The sequence below is a fragment of the Gymnodraco acuticeps genome, unplaced genomic scaffold (assembly GCF_902827175.1).
Source record: "Gymnodraco acuticeps unplaced genomic scaffold, fGymAcu1.1, whole genome shotgun sequence".
Classification (NCBI taxonomy): Eukaryota; Metazoa; Chordata; class Actinopteri; order Perciformes; family Bathydraconidae; genus Gymnodraco; species Gymnodraco acuticeps.
Window position 1 is genome coordinate 5,893,591 of NW_022990271.1, and position 19,941 is coordinate 5,913,531.

The 19,941-nt window shown below is 41.1% G+C and overlaps 1 protein-coding gene across 1 annotated transcript in view; it reads left to right on the forward strand.

Annotated features, from left to right (window-relative positions):
- The first annotated feature begins 1,163 nt into the window (after positions 1–1,163).
- LOC117549344 (coronin-2B-like) overlaps positions 1,164–19,941 on the forward strand; it is a 56,269-nt gene continuing 37,491 nt past the window's right edge. The window contains 2 exon segments of the mRNA XM_034221185.1: positions 1,164–1,258; positions 1,655–1,768. Of these exon segments, the coding sequence (XP_034077076.1) occupies positions 1,754–1,768 (15 nt within the window). The 5' untranslated portion in view covers positions 1,164–1,258; positions 1,655–1,753.

The window sequence follows — 19,941 nt, forward strand, 5'->3', positions numbered from 1 at the left end:
CAATGGACACTTTCTATTATGTCATTCAGTATCAGATCCCTTCTGACTTTTAATGACCTTTACTCCAGCATGTGCGGACATTTACAGTACACTACACACACAGAGAGACACACACACACACACACACACACACACACACACACACACACACACACACACACCCACACACACACACACACACACACACACACACACACACACATACATATAGATGCACTAAACAAAGCCAGTATTGTGGGCTGCAGCCACTAGAGAAGAGTCTCACACAGCTATGGGAAATTGAACCATGGTAACTGAATTGGAATCTTGGCCAGTGTCTAGCATCCTGTATTTACACAATAAGTATGACAAAGATGTATAACTGCTCGAGTGAGGGTGGGTGGGTGCCTATGTGTTTCTATACTCATGTCCTCTCCACTTGCACATTAATTAGAGGATACCTACCTTCCTTCCACAGAACATAAGGTACCCAAACACTAAGATTTCACGCTGTGTCTGATTTATTTAGAAAATAAAATTTGATTCAAGGCTTAAGAGTAACATAGAAGAAAATGACGCATGACATAAGAATTACAGTTTGCATTTGCATCAGGTTTAGGGCTGTGTCTAGGGTTTAAATCAGTGTCATGATATTTATAGGAATAATTTGTGATGGCGAATGTTTGCAAATACTCAGACAAAACTCATACGTGCATGACAAAAGCTTAAGACCGATTTCATTCAGATTTCATTAAAGTCATTCATTTAAACAGCAGAACGTGATACAATTACATCACTATGGTTTCACCAAACAGTGATGAAAAGTAATTTTGAATGTTTGCCCTATGCAATATGGTGTAGGGTCAGAATAGAATCTTTCTCAAAGAGTGTCCATAAGTACAGATTTTTAGCTTCAACATTGTGTGTATTCCTTTTTGTATGTCCCTGTGTGTCTGCCAAGGTCTCTGTAATATTTTCACCTTTAGAAATAATACATTCAGCCTAGTTTGCTCCTAAAATGTTCTTGTTACCTCCCGTCATTTACAGACCCACATACATTTATACACACCGGATGACGTGCAGCTAGCCTCATGCCTAAGGAGCAGACTGCGACACAGCATCCAACTCCCTCCCTCCCTCCCTCCCTCCCTCCCTCTCTTGCAGTCCTCTCCTGTCCCAGGCAGCACTGCTCCGCCTCCTCCTGCTGCCCTGCCTGACTGCTCATCAATAAGCTGTATTAGCCATCACTAATCATATTGCGAGAGACAGAGAGTGAGAGGTTAGGGCAGCTGGACTTTGTATGTATCATCTCCAGTGTGTGTGTGTGTGTGTGTGTGTGTGTGTGTGTGTGTGTGTGTGTGTGTGTGTGTGTGTGTGTGTGTGTGTGTGTGTGTGTGTGTGTGTGTGTGTGTGTGTGTGTGTGTGTGTGTGTGTGTGTGTGTGTGTGTGTGTGTGTGTGTGTGTGTGGCAGGGAGGGAGGGAGGGAGGGAGGGAAGAGGTAGGGGGTGTATCCTAGAAGAGAGCTTTTCCCTGCTGTAGTAACCAACCGCATGCCGGCTTGCCAGCCGTTACTTCACTGCAGCAGCAGCAATCAGCCCTCTCGTATTGAGTGAGCCAGACACGCTAACCTGTCTGTCCCCTCCTCTTTTCTCTCTCGCTCTCTCTGCATATTCAGCAGAGCTGCCCTTCTCTCCTCCTCATCACTCTGCCACTCCTGCGGCGTTGCTCTTTGCTTGAAGGGGACACTGGCCTGCTCCTCACCCACTGATTCTGCATGACTGTCACAAAGGTAAGACCGCTCTGCATGGGATGCAACTTTCAGGATGTCAACAGTAATTTGGGATTGTGGGTGGATTGGACCGTGAAGGTTATTTTGGGTGTTATTCTCATGAGTTGAGTTTTTAAGTAGTGTTGGAGTTGCCGGGAACAGAAGGTTATCATGATGCTGCTGCCAGAGGATGTTGCTTAATTTGTTCCCATTAGAAATGCATTCCGGTTATGATAAGACCAGAATCGAATTCTGTGATTACATTCTCTAATCTGCAGTTTATTAAAGGCCGGGTATGAAGTTATTATTTCATCTGTATAGGACTTTATTTTAAATGAGACTTGGCATTTGAAGACTAAACTTTGTTTGCTGCAGTCATTTTGACTCCCTTTCAAAATATGTTATCATAGTGTATGTACAGGGTTGATAAGAGATGAAGAGTCTGTGCTAATTCTGGCAAATGTGGTTGTTTAAATGATTTGATTCCACTTGTATCAATAAGAATATGGGAGATCGTTTGCAGGTTTTGTTTGCTAGCAGCTGCAGGGAATAATCTCTTAAAGCCTGAAGATGGCTTTGACACACACTGATTTATTATACTAATTAACTGAAAGATTACCATTTAGATATACTAATTATGGTTTACAATGGATTTTTAAGTACTTAAGATGAAAAAGTATTGGAAGTGTCAGTGTGCTTCAATCATACTGTGGATTTGTCTTGCTCAACTGTGAATTGCATTATAGCCCTTTTCTTTGGACACAAGTGTCAGTCAAATGAATACATGCTGTTTAACTGTCACATTAGGAGACTCAGCCTAGTTAATGGGTGGAAAGCAGTATCACATTAGGCAAACCACCCATTTTAGGGCTTAGAATTGGGTTTTGCTTAATGTTAGGGTTACATTATTTGAATGGTAAGTATTGGGGTTAGATAAAGACGAATATGGTCAATCTTCTTAGAGTAGTTGTCAACTCAGTGTCCTCTCAAGTGATAACAGCACAAATGTTTGTGTGTGTTGGTAACAGTCCTAAGCTGATCCTAAAGTAGCCGTTTTACCTCTCCTGATTGACTGTTTGTGTGCACCAAAGTAAGTATTGGTGGATGCAGTCTCTGCTTTAAGCCGCAGTCGCCGGTTAAATCCTCTTTATCAATTAACAGAAAGAGAGAGAGGGAGAGACAGAGCCAGAGAGACAAATAGAGAGACAGAGAAACAGGAAGACACACAGAGAGAGGAAAATAGCACACCTACTCCCATGTAGAGAATTAACCTGGACTAAAATAGATGACCTACTGAAGACAGAGGACAATGGCCTATTTACTAACACTTGCAGTCACACACCTGCAGGGTCTACACTGAAGTTCTGTTAACACAGAATGGCTTAGTTTTGATTTCCCGGCTAAAATCTCTCACACAGATTCACAGACGAAGCCTCTCAAAGTAAAATGTGTCTTCCTGTGAGAGAGATTGTGTGGGAGGTGTGTTTGCGGCAGTGTAGGTGGATGCTCTCCACTACGAGAACAGAGTGAGGAAAAGGTCATGTGCTTGTGTGTTGGCACTGAGCCAAAGCCTAAGTCTGACTGTACACAAAGCCACATGCATTGTACAGAATTGTAATGAATACACCCATGAGTTGTATTGTCATTGCTAGCATTTTATTTATTCCCTTTAATTATGGAAATGAGGTGAGGATGGAGAAGAGAAAAAAAGGAAAGTCAAAAATGTACTTTGACATCTCAAAAAAAGACACAAGAGCACATTACCTAGCGGTATCTAAAAGATGATTGGTGTGTAGGAGAAGCAGAGAGAGAGAGAGAGAGAGAGAGAGAGAGAGATTGAGATTTCAGGGCTCTGCCTGCCAACAGCAGAGAGTCACCTTGGGAGTGATACAGGACAAGAGCTGCTTTGCTGACGGGGCTAAACAGCCTTCTACCCCTCAGCGCACGCACACACACACACACACACACACACACACACACACACACACACACACACACACACACACACACACACACACACACACACACACACACACACACACACACACACACACAGAGACAATGTTCTGGAGAGACAGTCTCTGCAATGCCTACTTAGTATCAGATCACCATTATGGTCTATGACCTTTTGTGTCACAGCATGGATTTACAATGAATTGCAATGGTGGCATATACATTTACACCTGTAACATAAATATGGCAGTGATGACATCTCTTTGAAAAAGCTATTATATACATGTTGGCCTATAACGCATCATTACACACATAAGCACATTTATAGGAGGAGTATTGCCTCCTGGATTATCTCCTTAGAATAATAAATAACGGTACGTCATATGGTGCATACTTGATTAATAAAAAAATAGGTGACATACTTAAAGTATGTTATAAGTTGCTAAACATTCTGCATCAACAAACCGTTTGATGATAACAAGTTTATACATCACCAGATTTAAAATATTGCTTATTTACAATTTAGTCCATTTCTTTATGGCAAAATAGCAAACATACAACCAATGCAGAGCAAACACAATTTATTTTTAATGCAGTCTTTATTTAATGTTGTTTAGGCTGCTATGCTCACTTAAGCGATTTTCCTGCAAGAGATGTTACAAGACTTGGCCTTTGGAAACATTAATCCCATAACACAACTTCACATTGTATTTCTGACTTTGCAAGCTATAACTACATTCTTAACGTTTTTCACAATGGGGATGAAGGCAAAGCTGACAAAATGCATGAGAATGTCTGTAAGATAAAATGAGTCTTAGTAACATGCACACTGTGATAAACAACTGCAAACAAAGCCAGAAACTACCATTTTGTCCTCTGATAAAATGCTGACAGTGAAAATAGGTCATTGCGAGTTAAATCCATGGCCTTTGCTTTGATTCGTGGCCTAACTGGACTGAGTCCTCTGTGAGACGGGACCATAAGCTCTTTAGCTTTTTAACGTTTAGTCTACTGGCAATAACTTTGTTTGGGCCTGGAGGATTTTACTGGATATTGCTACCAAATATCTTAATACGTCAGATTTAAAGTCAAAATATGATTCATATATTACCGAGGGTAATGCATTCCCTGACTTCTGCTGTTATACTGAAGATTTATGAGAGGAATAAACTGTGTGTTACTATGCCAAATGCTGCTAGTACTCAACACTGCTGAGGAGTTCCTAGGGAGAATCCAAAAAAAAGCATTTTCACATTTGTTTTTCTCTAAAAGTAATCCCAGAGAGGCACGAAGGAAAGCGTTTGAAAGGGGAATGACATTTAACACAGGCCTGTGACGCAGTAATATAACAGTGACGTGGTATGCATGTTAGTGCTCTACATTACACCCCACAAATTAGTTTTCTATCTCAATTTTAACAGCTGGTTGTGCAAAAATAAAAAAGCAGTTGAACCTATAAATGAAAAAAGGTCAACAATATGTTTTTTGCCCATTTACCAAAAAAATTACATTTTGCTTACATAATACTTTTTGCAGTTCTTGCAATTATTTTTATTTTCCATTGGAAAACTGCTTTGCAGATATGGAACTATAAGCCTTTTTTTGTGCAAAAATAATGACACATTACACATGACTGTGATCTGAAAATATCCACAATATTCAATTGAATGTAGTATTTATCCAGAATATTGAATTGAGTGAGATCCTTAGTGCTGAATACAGCATGTTGCTCTGTGTGCCAGAAAACGTCCAACACAGCTGGCACACCAGGGCACGGCATAAGATTATTATTATTACTATATCTGGACACTCTGTTCTTATTTGCCTTGTGATTGTGTGCATGTCTGTGCGTAGATGAGTGTGGACGTGGGTGGGAAGGCCCAAATGTGAGTTGGCAGACACATTAGGTGGGTGGAGAACTTCCATTGCTACTACTAAATCGGTACAGAGTATTGGAGTTCTTGTAATATCAGCAAAAGGACAAACCTGTTTATCTGCTGTCTTTTGACCTGAAACTGATTATTTTTGCCTCCTTCCTCAAGGCTGTTTGACCTCATCTCAAAGGTCTCAATGAAAGCCTGCAGCAGCCAGCTGCTCGATTACATAAGCTAAACGTAGGAAGGCAAACCCATACAGTAAAAACCCTGAGCAGTATTCAGTTTGTTTAATAAAAGACTATTTGTATCCTCCAACAACACAGACAGGCAACAGAGGCTAGCCCTAGCATGAATTGTTGCCCTGGGTTACCTTGCTGTCAGTTTAAGTTTGGTCTCAGTCCACAGGGCTCAAGGGAGAGGCATAATGGCCACAGCGGGATTTCTAGGTGCAAGAAACTGACCTCCAGAAGGCCGGGGTCACACAACCCTCCGTCTGCCAAACGACCTCCAGCCAGAGTCCTTGGGAAATAAAAGAACAGAAGGACTGCACTCTTTTTCATATCCAAACCCATTTCTGACCAGCCACTGTGCCATAAAGCATAACGGCAAGCTGCTGCTATAGGAAAAGGTTAAACAGATCATTTGAACTGTCACAGAGGTGATCTCTGGGCCCATAGATCTCGGCCTCCGTTACGGGTTGTATAGCTTCATTGTGGTTGATTGTGTTCACCTGGTGCCCTGTGTTGTCTCCTTCCCCCTCACCTGTGTCTTGTTGATTGATTAGTGTGTGTATTTAGGCTCTGGGGTTTTTCTGTTTGAGAAAGAGGTGTGTGAGATCCTTGTGGCTGGTGACTGTGCTCACGGATACAGCAAGATTGAGGCTGTGTCCTGTGCTCAAGTTTAATAAATGCCCACACCGGGTTATATTTTTGGACGTTCTGCCTCTGCCTCCTTGCTTGGTCGGGCCGCTCAATTGTCAGCTTCACATGGACTTTTCTTTTAAATAACCCTTTTTAATAGAAAGCTGTAATGCAACTCCTGAAATGGTCCAGTAGATTTTGGTTGGATACCACAGAAAGAGCAGGGTGCTGGGGAGGGGGGTGGAGGAGAAGAGGGGACGTTGAGGGAGGAGAGGAGTGACCGAGATGAAGAGGGGGAGGACTGGCCTTTGGAGTAAATCTTTTTGTTCCTTTTAGACACCAGCAGAAAAGCTCTAAAGGGAGTCCGTGTGGTGATAAATGAATGTCTGTTCCCAGAGGACACAGCCACACACACTTAGTTATGTGTGTGTTACTATACTTGAGAGACCCTTTTTGATTTTATTCATTTTCTGGCTCATAACTCTAACCTTAACCATCTGCACTGCAACCCTAACCTCGCCCTAATCCTATTTAAACTTTAACCTTTCAACTAAAAGCCTGGCCCTCAAATAGGATTTTGTGAATAATTTTACTCTACTATGACGCTCCCCTAAATGAATGCTTAATACGGTCTCTTAATTTGAACCCTGTGAAAGACCTGCTGATGTCAAAACCAGTTATTTTGTTGTTTTTTGGCTTTTTATCAAAACTACCTACTGCTGCTGAGAGCCAAAAAATGTGCTCTTTTGTCTATTGCAGTACTTTTAAAGTGTATTGATGTCTTGACTATGTGGGTCTTAAACTCAGCCCCTGCATAGATAAAAGCACAAGAACACACACATGTACACTCTTGTTTGTCCCTATCAGAAACTTTATATTGAACCATGCTGACGTGAATTCTATATAATTCAAAGTAGCATTCCAGCTGTGTTGAGTGTGTTTGCAATTAAATATCTGCCAACACCCCAATTACGACGGAGGCCCACTCTGCTCTGATGTGCAGGCACACACATGTGGTTGGAAAGACGTCTGAAAGCCATTTTCAGTGTTTATGGTACAGCTTCTGCTGTCAACTGTAAGGCTATTAAGACTCTTAGAGCATTACATGATTCAAGAAATGTTTAGAGACATGAATGCTCTGACAAATCTTAGTGACCATATGCATTTATAATGATTTATTTTTCCAATCAAAAAGGAAAAATATACATTTGCTGTAGTTCTACATTCATGCAGGCAAATACAAGCACTTCCACACTCAAACTGTCTTGAATTCTTTACATACATCTTAATTGAGTCTGATTTAAACCACTGGCCATTTGTCAAGCTTAATGTTTACCCGCACGCTCTCTCACACACTGGCACACAGACAGACACATTAAACTGAGAGCTGGATCCACAACCTAGCAACCCAAAACCTGCTATTCTTGAAGCAGGAAAATACACAACAGTTTAGCAGATTAAGAAGCTTAAACCCAGAATTCAGCTTTTTCTTTTTTATCCTCACACTAAATGAAGCAGATAAAAAGAATAAACATGAACGGAGAGCAAGTTGTGTCTGTGTAAAGAGTGGGAGCAGACAAAAAGTGTGAGAAAAAGGAGGAAAAAAGGGACGTCGTTGTGAGAAAGCCACAAAAAAGCATTCACCACAGGAAGACATTCAGATCTCATGAGCTCATTGCCTGTCAGAAAGCTTCCTTACCCTACTGTGTGTCTCTGTGTGTGAGTGAGTGAGTGTGTGTATGTGTGTGTGTGAGACGGTCTCCAAAAACTGTACTTTCCAAATCGGTATAAAAGCCTGTTGTATTATTTAAAACGTTTAGGAGACTCTTCTTTCATTTTGACACTGCATACATCTTTCCTCCATCGCAAACACATTCACGTATGTCATGACTTACTAGTTGACTTTCTCTGCAAAGTATGAATTAGATTTATTGCGAAAATGCACAGCGTACAGCTTTGTTATGGCTTTTGTTGGATACAAGTGTTCATTTTTGGATTCCTTTGGGAGCTTGCTTAAATAAAAGAGGAGGAAATATTGTGAAATTATTTGTGAATATCCTCCAGTGGAAATAAAGATCCAGTGGAGAGCGACCATTACCAGCATCCCTTTCCCCTCCAACTGAGATTGGGTTTGTTTGTAACGAGGATATAGGATGTGCTTCCTTTTTTTGGGCCTGGGGCAAAGAAATAAGTTCATTGAGACAGTAACAGCAAGTATGTACAGTATGATTGTGTGTAAGGAGAGAGTGTGTAAACATGTTGTTCACCCTGAAATGCTCATATTCTGGTGTTCAATATTAAATATGAATAAGAGGAAGTATTGACTTTATTCCAAAGACGCTTTGGTTTAACATGTGAAGAAACTGGTTGTAAGCTTCAATAATGCTTTCAATAATTTGCTGCGTTGATCACTCCTAGATGGTTTTGAACACTTTTCTATCCTCTCCCCGGGCAATCCTTCCTTAAATGTATTTTTTCCAAAATGATCTCAAATTTGTTCCTGTCTCTTTTCTACCTTTGTAAATGTTTCCTTGTTCGTCTTTGTATCTTTTTTCTATCTTTGTCTCTCTCTTTTGTTCACCCTTAAACTCTTGCTGCCATTTCAACAGATTATAGTGACACAAGAGGCTTTCTTGTCATATAGTCTCTGGATTGGCGTATTGAAACAGACGGAATGCCTTGCAGCAGCTGTAAGGATGTTAGTTTGATCACTAAACTCAATGTACTGACAGTTATTTCTATTATTTGGCACATCCTGTTCATATCAATGAGGATAGACTTAATACAACAAACACCAACACCCCTTGTCAGCTTCTTAAAGTCCAGTCAACGTGTTTTTTTTCTTCTCATTCTTTATTACCGGACTGATTTAGTGGTGTTACTAGTTCTCTTACTTTAAGTACAAATGTATTATAACTGGCCATAGCACGTCATAAAAATATTGAATCATGCCCAGAAACCAATCCTTTTAATAATGAATAAGAAAATGAAATCAATAAATATACAGAGGTTTCTAGATCAAATTGTTAAGTTTAGTAAACCTAGGCACTGAGAAAGTAATTCACTTTACATTTCTTGTGAGTGTAACTGATATTGCACTGGTGAAGCTGCGGTGGTCAGTACATGTTTACTATGCTGGCAAATGCAGTGCCACTGCAGTGAGAACCAGGGTGGTCCATTTCTCACTGAAACAGTCGTTGCCTGGTTGGGAAGTTTGATGAGGTGTTGTGGAATCTACTTACGTAATTTTATCCCACATCACATTTCCAGGCATGAGGCTGACAATACCAGAACTGTAGGATGTTCTGCACTGCATTTGTAATGTATTGCATGCTAGTCCAATGTCAACTCACATTCGAGGTATGTTCTATCATCGATGCCGCCGCCTAATGTTTTGTGATTTGTTTATTTCTCATACGCGGTATGGTCGTCAGGGACAATGTACTGTCTGTGATATCTTAAACTACATGATCAAACAAGAGACACATTATAACATTCATAATGTATCTTTGTATGCATTATACTATAGGCGGAAGTACTGTGTGTTCTACACTAAGTTAGGTGTTTGGGAGTTGATTGAACATAAGAGAGCAATGAGTGGGGAGTGGGGCGACCAGAGAGAGCACATCCACGATGGATGGTACTACCACCCACATTCTCACAAACACACACAGACAGACATTCTCCAGTAGTTCATCAGAGTCACATTCAGCTCTGTTTCGCCTATGGGCACTGATAGCAGTGTAAATATAGATATGTGTCTCTCTTCAGCACAAAATACTTCATTTATTCCATTTGCCTTTCCTTGTTTTTTTCTATCTGACTAAATATCTCGACTATTCTCTCTCCTTTATATCTAACATATTTCATATTTTCCCGAAACATATTTTATTAACTTCTCAAAAATCTGTGCTATGATCTGTTCATTGCTGCTAAAAATCATATCCACAAAAAGCAAATAAATGTAATTTAAAGGGTAGTTGGTCATGGTGGTTCACTGTCCTGAACTAACTCATGAAGCCATGAGGAGATCACATGAACCATAAATACATAAGCTTCTTATACAGGCTACAGTATGGTGAAAGTGTCAGCTCTGAGCCACTGATAAAGCCTGGTGTGTCAACAGTTTGTTTAAATGAGTTTGGCAAATGGAATCAGGCAGGGGCTGATCTACGGGGGGGGCAAGGGGGGGCAGCTGCCCCCCCCAATGTAGAGCCTTGCCCCCCCAGCTGCCCCCCTAACTTTTTTTCCCCTAAAACTGTACTAAAACAAACCTACACTATTTCCACAAGCTTCTCAAGCAACAAAACAAGCATTACATTAGTTAAAAGTGAATCATTTTAAATATAATTTTAGGCCCGTTAAAAACGCAGCTACGGCCCTGCATTAAACTGCGGAGCGGCGTTCACACAGCCCGCGGCTCACACCGCTGCAGAGAGGGAGCGAGCTGTCCCAGCACCTATGGATCAGCTTCCCCTTGGAGCATTTCCCTTTCCACTAGTTTTGTGTTTACTAAGGACGAAAGCTTGAAACTAAATATTAATAAAACGCTTTAGTTTGAATCGATAGCGTTTAACAGACGGGCGCTGTTTGGGGCGTTACGTTACAAAATATTACGCAGACAGCGTTAGCTGGGAGATCGATCACTTTGCTAAACTACGCGGTAGCCTACTATTAAATCCACGTAAACTACACATCACAGCCATGAGGCCAGATCAATGAAACCAGGATACATCCTTTACCGTAAAAACTTGATCCAAACACAGCTGCCTGTGTGCGCTTGATCAATACTTTCTGATGTTATATTTATGATATGCTACATATTAGCTAGGCTACATGGCCCTAACATGTAAAGTTATACAAGCATTTGTACCAGTGCTTTTCACAAGTAGACTCGTGCAGGCCAGAGTATAGGAGTGATTCAACAACAACAAAAATACATATGAGAAGTGATCAGGACGAACAGAAAGAGGAAAAGGAAAAGAGAGTTCACTGAAGAGACCAGGAGGGTCAGAGCAGGAGGAAGAGGAGGAGATGAAGAGACCAGGAGGGTCAGAGCAGGAGGAAGAGGAGGAAATGAAGACATTAGTGAAGAAGAAGAAATGTATGTGAGGAATAAAGATGAAGTGTCAGAAAGAGGGCCAGAGGCAGGGATCAGGAGGCAGATGAAACTCCAGCTGGACCACATGGTATGTTCTTATTCTCCTTACATATTCCATTACAGCAGCACAATCTAGCAGCTCTTAGTATTGACAAATATTGATTGAAATGTGTTGCTGCACAGGTCACCTGTAGCTCTCTGAAGAGATGGGTGATGTCATTTGTGTACTTAATTATAATGAAGTACTTACAGTATGCGGAATTCTGAGTATTCTTTGAATCGGGTGCCTTTTGGGTCTTTATATCTTTGAATTATGAAACCAAAATGTTTGGTCATAACATCTGGTAATGGACTACTTACATTTTCCCACCTCAGGCACAAAATATAAATAATTATTAGGAATTTCCTTGAAAAAATGTAACAGGGTTGACGTTTTTGACAAAAAGTAGTCATGAGACCTTGTTTAGCTAAGATATGGCACCACATGGAAGTCAAGGACATTACAAAATTGTAATATTTTGCAAAACTATTGTTTATTTTTGTAATAAACAATTATTTACTATTATTAATTCATACAACATAGTTGAAATGTTGAGCTTGTCAATCTTAATCTGAAAATACAAAAACTGAAATATAGGTAAGAGAAGAAACTGACACTTTTGTGATGTAATTCCCTCAATGCAGATCACACATGGACTGATCCATTATTTTAATAGGAGGGTAAATGGTATGGCGTGACGGGGTTGAAACAAACTGAGGGACAATATTGCAATTTCATAGATAATTCAAGTATTTTTTCAGAATTGATTTTTGATCAGTTAAAGTTGACAAGCATATGATTATATTTGTTAGGATCTGTCTGTGTTGGTGTTTTTCTTGTCTTTTTCTATCTTTGGGTTTCCTGTTTTATTTTGTAAAGTGTTCACCCCCGTTTCCTGCCTGTTGCTTTCTGTCTGTTTCCCTCCCCGATTACCCGATTGTGTTCACCTGGTACCTCTGTGTTTTCTCCTCCCTCCTCACCTGTCTCGTGTTTATGTGATTAGTCCTGGGTGTATTTAAGTTCTGGGTTTTCTGTCTCTCTTTGTCGGGTTGTCTTGTGTATTGACGTGGTCTTCGGTGAGTGTCCTGTTCTGTCTGTACGTATATATAGCCTTGAAATAAAGGAACTATTTTTGTCACTTAAATCTGCATTTGGGTCCTGCTTCCTACACACACCGTAACAATATTAGCAGCAACATTTTGGGATAATTGGCCATTTTGATTTGTTTGATATTAAATTAATATGTAATAATGCTTAGTGAGGACATGCAAATATGTCTGTCTAAGACAACCAATTTTTGTGTCTGTCTAAAACAAAATATATATTTAATTTTACATTGTAATGCAAAACTACCTGTTCCATTAATTAATTGCTTTAAAATACATTTTGTAGTTTCCTTTCATTTAAAATGGTTGAGGTACAGTAAGCTTGGGGGACTCAAAGGGCACCCGATTGTTTGTCTGAACACCTTGTTTCTCTTGTGCATTAAGAACACTTGTGTTAGGGCATGAATTAACAATAAATAGGTTATATACAGTATAAAATACCACGTACTGTCCGCCCTCCTATGCCACCCTGGCATGACCTCTTGCCTCCCCTTTGCCCCCCCATGTGAAATGTTCTAGAACCGCCACTGGAATCAGGCTTGTTTTGATTTTGTTCATAAGCAGAAGGATGGTAAGACAGTGCTCGTCTGGCGGCGTGACTAAAGACCGAAGGGCGCCGGAGGGCGCGCTGGATGGGGCTGGATGGGGCTGGATGGGGCTGGAGGGCGCCGGAGGGCGGGCGCGCTGGATGGGGCTGGATGGGGCTGGATGGGGCTGGATGGGGCTGGATGGGGCTGGATGGGGCCGGAGGGGGCCGGAGGGGGCTGGATGGCGCCGGAGGGGCCGGAGGGCGCCCTCCGGCCCCATCCAGCCCCATTCAGCGCGCCCCATCCAGCCCCATCCAGCGCGCCCGCCCTCCGGCGCCCTCCAGCCCCATCCAGCGCGCCCTTCGGCGCCCTCCGGCCCCATCCAGCGCGCCCTCCGGCCCCTCCGGCGCCCTCCGGCCCCATCCAGCCCCATCCAGCGCGCCCGCCCTCCGGCGCCCTCCAGCCCCATCCAGCGCACCCTCCGGCACCCTCCGGCGCCCTCCAGCGCCCTCCGGCGCCCTCCGGCGCCCTTCGGTCTTTAGTCACACCCCTCGTCTGGCTCTAGTGATTGCTATTAGTTGGCAGTGTTGACTGTAACGCCGTTATTTTTTGCAGTAACTAGTACTCTAACGCATTACTTTTTAAATTCAGTAACCCGTTAAGTAACGCGTTACTGTAACGCCGTTTTGTTTTTTTCAGTAACTAGTACTCTAACGCATTACTTTTTAAATTCAGTAACCCAGTTACCGTTACTACATGGTGCGTTACTCCGTTACTGCGTTAGTTTTTTTTATATAGTCAACAGCCAGGCGAACAGAGATGAGAACTGTACTTAAGTACAGTACTTGAGTAAATGTACTTAGATACTTCCTGTGTCACATGCGGAGACGCGCTGTGGGCGTGTTTGTGTTGTTTACTAACAAGACTATCATGGCGGCGGCGGAGCTCAAGTCTAGTTTCTCCACCTGGAGATATTCTCACTATTTCACTTTTGTCGAGCACAAAGAAAAGAAAGTTTCTGTTAAATGTAAGTTGTGTCGTGGCGGATCAAAGAGCCTATCTACTGCCCAAACCAGTCATTCAAATCTCTTAAAACATCTGCAAAAACAACATGCTGGGACGAAGCTAGTAACTAAGACCGGCACAGACCCAGACTCATCCAACGCCACTCCACCTCCACCTAAGCAACAGCGGCTGGATTCTAACCAAGGGACTGCTAGCCAGGGAAAAGTCGATAAAGCCATTGCACGGTATGTTGTAGAACACATGCAGGCTATTGCTACAGTGGAGTCACCCGCTTTCAGGGAGCTAGTTAGCATGATAGCATGTCCGGGCGGCACACGGCATATGGGACGGAAAACTTTTTCCAACTACCTGGAGAAAGAATATACAAAAATGGAAAGCCAGCTAATATCGATGCAATCCAGATTGCATATAATGCATGTCAAGTTGATCAACAGATTGTATTATTCTCCAATGCAATAACAGTACTGAAATGAAGGCTATAAGGGCATTAATGGGAGCCCTTTTTGTAAGTAACAAAAAAGTTACTTTTCACAGTAACGCATTACTTTTTGGTTTAAGTAATCAGTAAAGTAACTAAGTTACTTTTGAAATGAAGTAACTAGTAAATGGTAACTTTTAAGTAACTAGCACAACACTGTTAGTTGGTGAGTGCATCTTACTGAGGCAATGGGATCTGGGGGAGATGCTGTCAACAGAAGAGCTCTGCTGAGTTTATTAATATAAACTGATTCAATGACCAGGCTCACAGAATGTTTCCCACTCAACTGTTAGAAGACCAAATTATGTTGACGGGTAAGGTCATTTTAAATTATGAAGAATCATTGAAAAAACTGCAGGCCAGGTATTTTAGTCCTTTTCCTGTTAATCTTTGCATTCTTGTGTCCCACAAAGTAAGGACTGTAGCCTGGCAATGCTCCTGACAATGAAGAATGGGAGCTGGGAACTCCTGAGTGTAAGGGGATAAAGGCTAAAAGACACATTATTCCACATTGTCAGGGGAAAAAAGCTGTTTAGGTTTTTCAGTGGAAAGGTGCTGAGGCTAGCAGCAAAGGAAGGCCTGCATGAAAGAAGTACAGCAGGTCCCTGTGTGGTGCAAATGTAATTGTTTAATGGTCCTCCTTTATCTTCAAGTGCTCTAGAGCAGTGGTTCCCAACATTGGGATCTCAGGGGGGGCACCAGGCCTCAGATGATTTGAGGCCAAATATCATATTTAGACTTTTTTTTTTTTTTTTTCATATAATTGTAACGCAATGATTGTCACTAGAAGCCTTGTCTCTACATTACAATAAAATATAAGAAATAATTGATTAATTAATTTGAATACAAATTCAAGTTAGTAGCTAATAAAGTCATAAAAAGACAGAAATGTATAATTCTTTCTTTAATATAAATGTTTCTTCTGCCCGTAAAGTGTCCAAACCAGGCTTTTCTGGATAAGCGCATTTTTAAAACATAGTCATTGTCCATGCCGGTTTCAGTTGGATTATTTGTGACAGTTGCTCCGATCAGATCGGTCTCCTCCATTTTATAGATTATTTACGACTTTTGAATCCACATAAACACATCGGCAAAATCCGGCTTACTTTGAGCATGTGTTTTAAACAGTTTAATCCCTTTTTGAATTGTTTCCACTTCCGCGCCGTCCTTTAATTTCTTCATACAGCGGGAATCCAAATGAATTAATCCTGAGTCCAATAACCATCAAAGTCACTCCAATAGTGCTCCTTAATTACGCTTTCATCCTCCTTTAACAAAATACTTCACATTCATCCAGTTTGTGATAGTAGTTGAAGCATTTTTGAGACTTTTAAACTTGAATTACCGCTGCTCTCCCCCCCTTGTGTGTGTGTGTGTGGGGGGGGGGGGGGCGCAACTTCCAACAGGAGTCATTTGGGGGGGCTCTTGGGAAAAAAGGTTGGGAACCCCTGCTCTAGAGGAATGAAATACATTTGCTAGGTGAAGTTGGCATTACTGCTTAATACTAAATATTTCTGTTCAATTTAACTTTTTGTACCTATGGCATTACTCAAACATACTTTTATTTTCAAGGACAATATGACAAGTCATCAGAGGAATACATCAACAATGTACTGCATAGAACAGCTTTAAATATATCTAATACATGTGTACTCTAAATATGTTTCATCACTGAGCCATTATTATTAAACAATACTACTCAGAATGTGAGCAGATCCAGCAGGGAGTAGATTGTGCCAATAAAGAATCCCTGTTGGAATAACAGCCAGAATTAAATATTTGTCTCCATATAGTACAGTGAAATGAGGCCTGTGTTTCACAGCTGCCTTTTAAACTGGGACACGTAGGTCTACTGTGCTGCAGAGGCCCAATTGACAGGCTGGCAATAAACAAATCAATGCAACAGACTGGAAAGCTGTGCATGACTGACCATATGATAGATACCCCTCTCATTGCTAGCAAGCCAAACAATGTTCTGCCATGTGAGTGGCATGCCCTTATATAAACTATATAATAAACCAAATGGAAGCAAATATAATAAGCATATGGAAGCACGTGATGTAGAATGACAGCAGCGTTCTAGTTCAGTATTCTCCATGTGATCTCATCAACAAAGTGGCTTCTATGAAATACGTCAAATTCACAACACATTAACCTTCACCCACATATGGGAATACTGTCATTTCAAATGTGGCTTGACATGCCCACACGTGTGTGCAAAGGCTATTACTGTCTGTTTCTTTCGGTCTTGCTGTGTGTGTCTGTGTACTGTAGGGAAACAGAAAAATGAAAATTAAATGCAATAAAGTAGATTTAACCACAGGGAGGTGACAAGCACAATCTCCTTCATCAGCAAGCCTATAATGATCTACACCAGTTTGACTTGTAATACTATTCTGTGGTTAAACCTGCTTACTGTGGTAGAAACACCCATTAGAATCTCTTTGCTCATGACCTCCTCCCTGAATAAACAGGAACATCTGGAGTTTCCCTGCCCCCACTTTAAAGCTGGCAAAGGTGCAAGAATCTGTTTGTCTCTCTCATATTTGCCCTCTTTGTATCCTGTCAATGATAATACATTGTGACATGCCATGTGACATCATTCATTTGTGTTGAAGATCCAACAAGGAGACAAATATTTTGGCCCAACTAGCCCTCTTAATATTGTCAGGATCTTTAACCCACCGTCGAAGTGATTCAACTATTCCATTCAATTGTAATTAACTGTAAAGAGATTACAGAGAACTGACCTGATCCTCTAATATGATATTGACGTACCAGTTTCCTGTAGAAGGACATTCGTTATCTCATTGCCCTCTGTATCTGTATCCGACAAATGGCTCTATAATATCCTTTGCTACCGGTTTCCGGCATCTGCACCTTCTGTCAGTCGGTAAATACTTGTGTTCTATAGCAAGATATCTCAACTACTACAGAAAGGACTGGCTTAATGAATAATTTTCGGTGAAGAAATCTTAAAGCAGATCAATCCTGAGATTTACTCATTACTGCTCCTCTGAAGGTGAATTCCTTAAAAGTTGGATACTCAAGTTCGTCTTGCACCATTCTTTCAACTTTACATTTGTAGTCCCATTGAAAAGGTCCCAACAATAAAAGAAAACAATTACATCATATTTTTTGTTCCTCCAATACTTACTGTATGATGTAAGGAATTGGGGACCACCAGCAATTCTTTAGACTGTTACTCTTGTGTATCCTCCTGTTATTGGGTTATTCCTACAGTTTATTTAATATTCAATATAAGTCAAATGTTCACAAACTTGCTTGGCCAAAAATTATTTGCTTGTTAACATTGTCTTATGCAGATATCCAACTCATCTCTTTTTTCGGCACCAAGATTATGCACTTCTGATTCATTTTCTAAATGGTGAATAATAATAATAATAAAAATGGTTATATCGTTTTTAATTCTGGTTCTTCTGGTTTAATTCTCATGTTCTCATATGTCTTTCCAAGCAGTATCACATAATGATAAGAAAATCAGTATTCCAGCAGCACAAGTCCTTGTTGCCAAGGTTCAGACGTATACGGTCTACAATGGTGAAGTCCTTGGCCAGGCAGATGGTCTGGCACCCGGCTTGGCCACGTTCTCTGTTTAGGTTTCCTTTTTCACGCCATCTTCCAATCCTTCGAACAGAGACAGAGTGAGAAAAAATAGATAGTGAGACGACACAGTTGAAAGAGCAGAGAGACGAGGGATAGATTGTGTGATAGAAGAGCTGGTATCTCTTCCTCTTCTAGGACGTTCAGTCCATCTGGTCATCGATAGAGTTTGGTAGAATCGCCTCTGCGGTTCTGAACTGCAACGTTTTTTCACTCACTCAGTTTGGAAGAACAAGTAGCTTTTCCCAGAAGTGTGAACAAATGAGCCAGACATATGTTAAAAAGATCAGACGATTTTGAAATATAAGAGGTGACTTATATTTGAAACGGTAAATGGTTTGATTGATGGTTATTGGAAAAGCGAGAGTCGTTGCTGCCCAGTCTTTTCTATATTGTATCCTCTGGCAAGGCTTTCTTATTAGAATGTTAGAATGCGTAACTAAGCCTTTTTCACAGCAGACATTTTGACTTGTCATAGTAGGAAAAGCACAGGTGCAAATTTCCAGGGTTAAGCTGTGCATGCATGCAACAAAATTAAAATGTTGTACATGTACAATATAGTAATAATTGAACCACATTCTCAACCGCATGAAGCCAAAAGTATGCACAAGCCTTTGGAAGCTGCTTTGTTGGTGGACTCGATTAGACCAAAGACACCACAGACTAACAAGCACGCCTTAGCACACTTTAGATATCTTGTTAAAAAAAATTACAATGCCACTCTCCAGGTTCAGGGTTAAATGACCAAAGGATTAATCCACCTGCAGGTACAGGCGTGCTCCATTAGCAATCACCTTGAAGTGCAATCTGATAACAAATATTAAATCATATCTCACCAAATAATGTATGATGTCACAGAGCTGCTTCTATGGTCTTGCATCAGTGATGTATTTCAATAATCTGATGAAAGTGGTCCTTCATTTCCCTCTCCGCCATCTTGGGCTCTGTGCCATTTGGCTTTCTCAATTTGAACCACTGCCAGAGGGATTTTAGAGCTGATGAGATTTGTGTACTATGATATAAATCAACTTTCTTTAGTGTTGCTTCTGTATAAAAGTTTGCAAGAATATGCATAGAGCACAATTCAAATGATATTTACCATATTTTATTTTTGCTGATGTCCACCATGTTGTGCATACTGTACGTGTGTGTGCGTATACATGTGCTCGTGTGCCTGTGTGTGTTTGTGCTGCAGGCAGGTGGTCTGACAGAGGGGAGTTAATCTGTCTGATAAAAGCCTCCCCTGCTCCTTTTCTCTGTCTGACTTTTTCTTTGTTACTTTATTCATCATTCTTTCTTGGTCATCCCCTTCCCTTCCATTTCTCTCTCTCTCTCTTTTCTTATCTTCTCTTCTCTTTCACCTTATATACCTGATTCGCTCTTTTAGGCAGAATCTGCTTCACTATAAAGGGAGGCAGATATAAATCTGTTTCTCCTCTGTCACTGTCCTTCACCTTGATTCTACTACCCCCCCTCTGCCATTCAGGGTTTGAGGCCCAGCTCACGCCATTATGCTCCAACAAGCATTTGACAGTAGCTCCTTGGGGAGAAGGAAAGGCAAGCAAGGGGGCTTTTAGTAATGTAGACATTGTTTTTGATGAC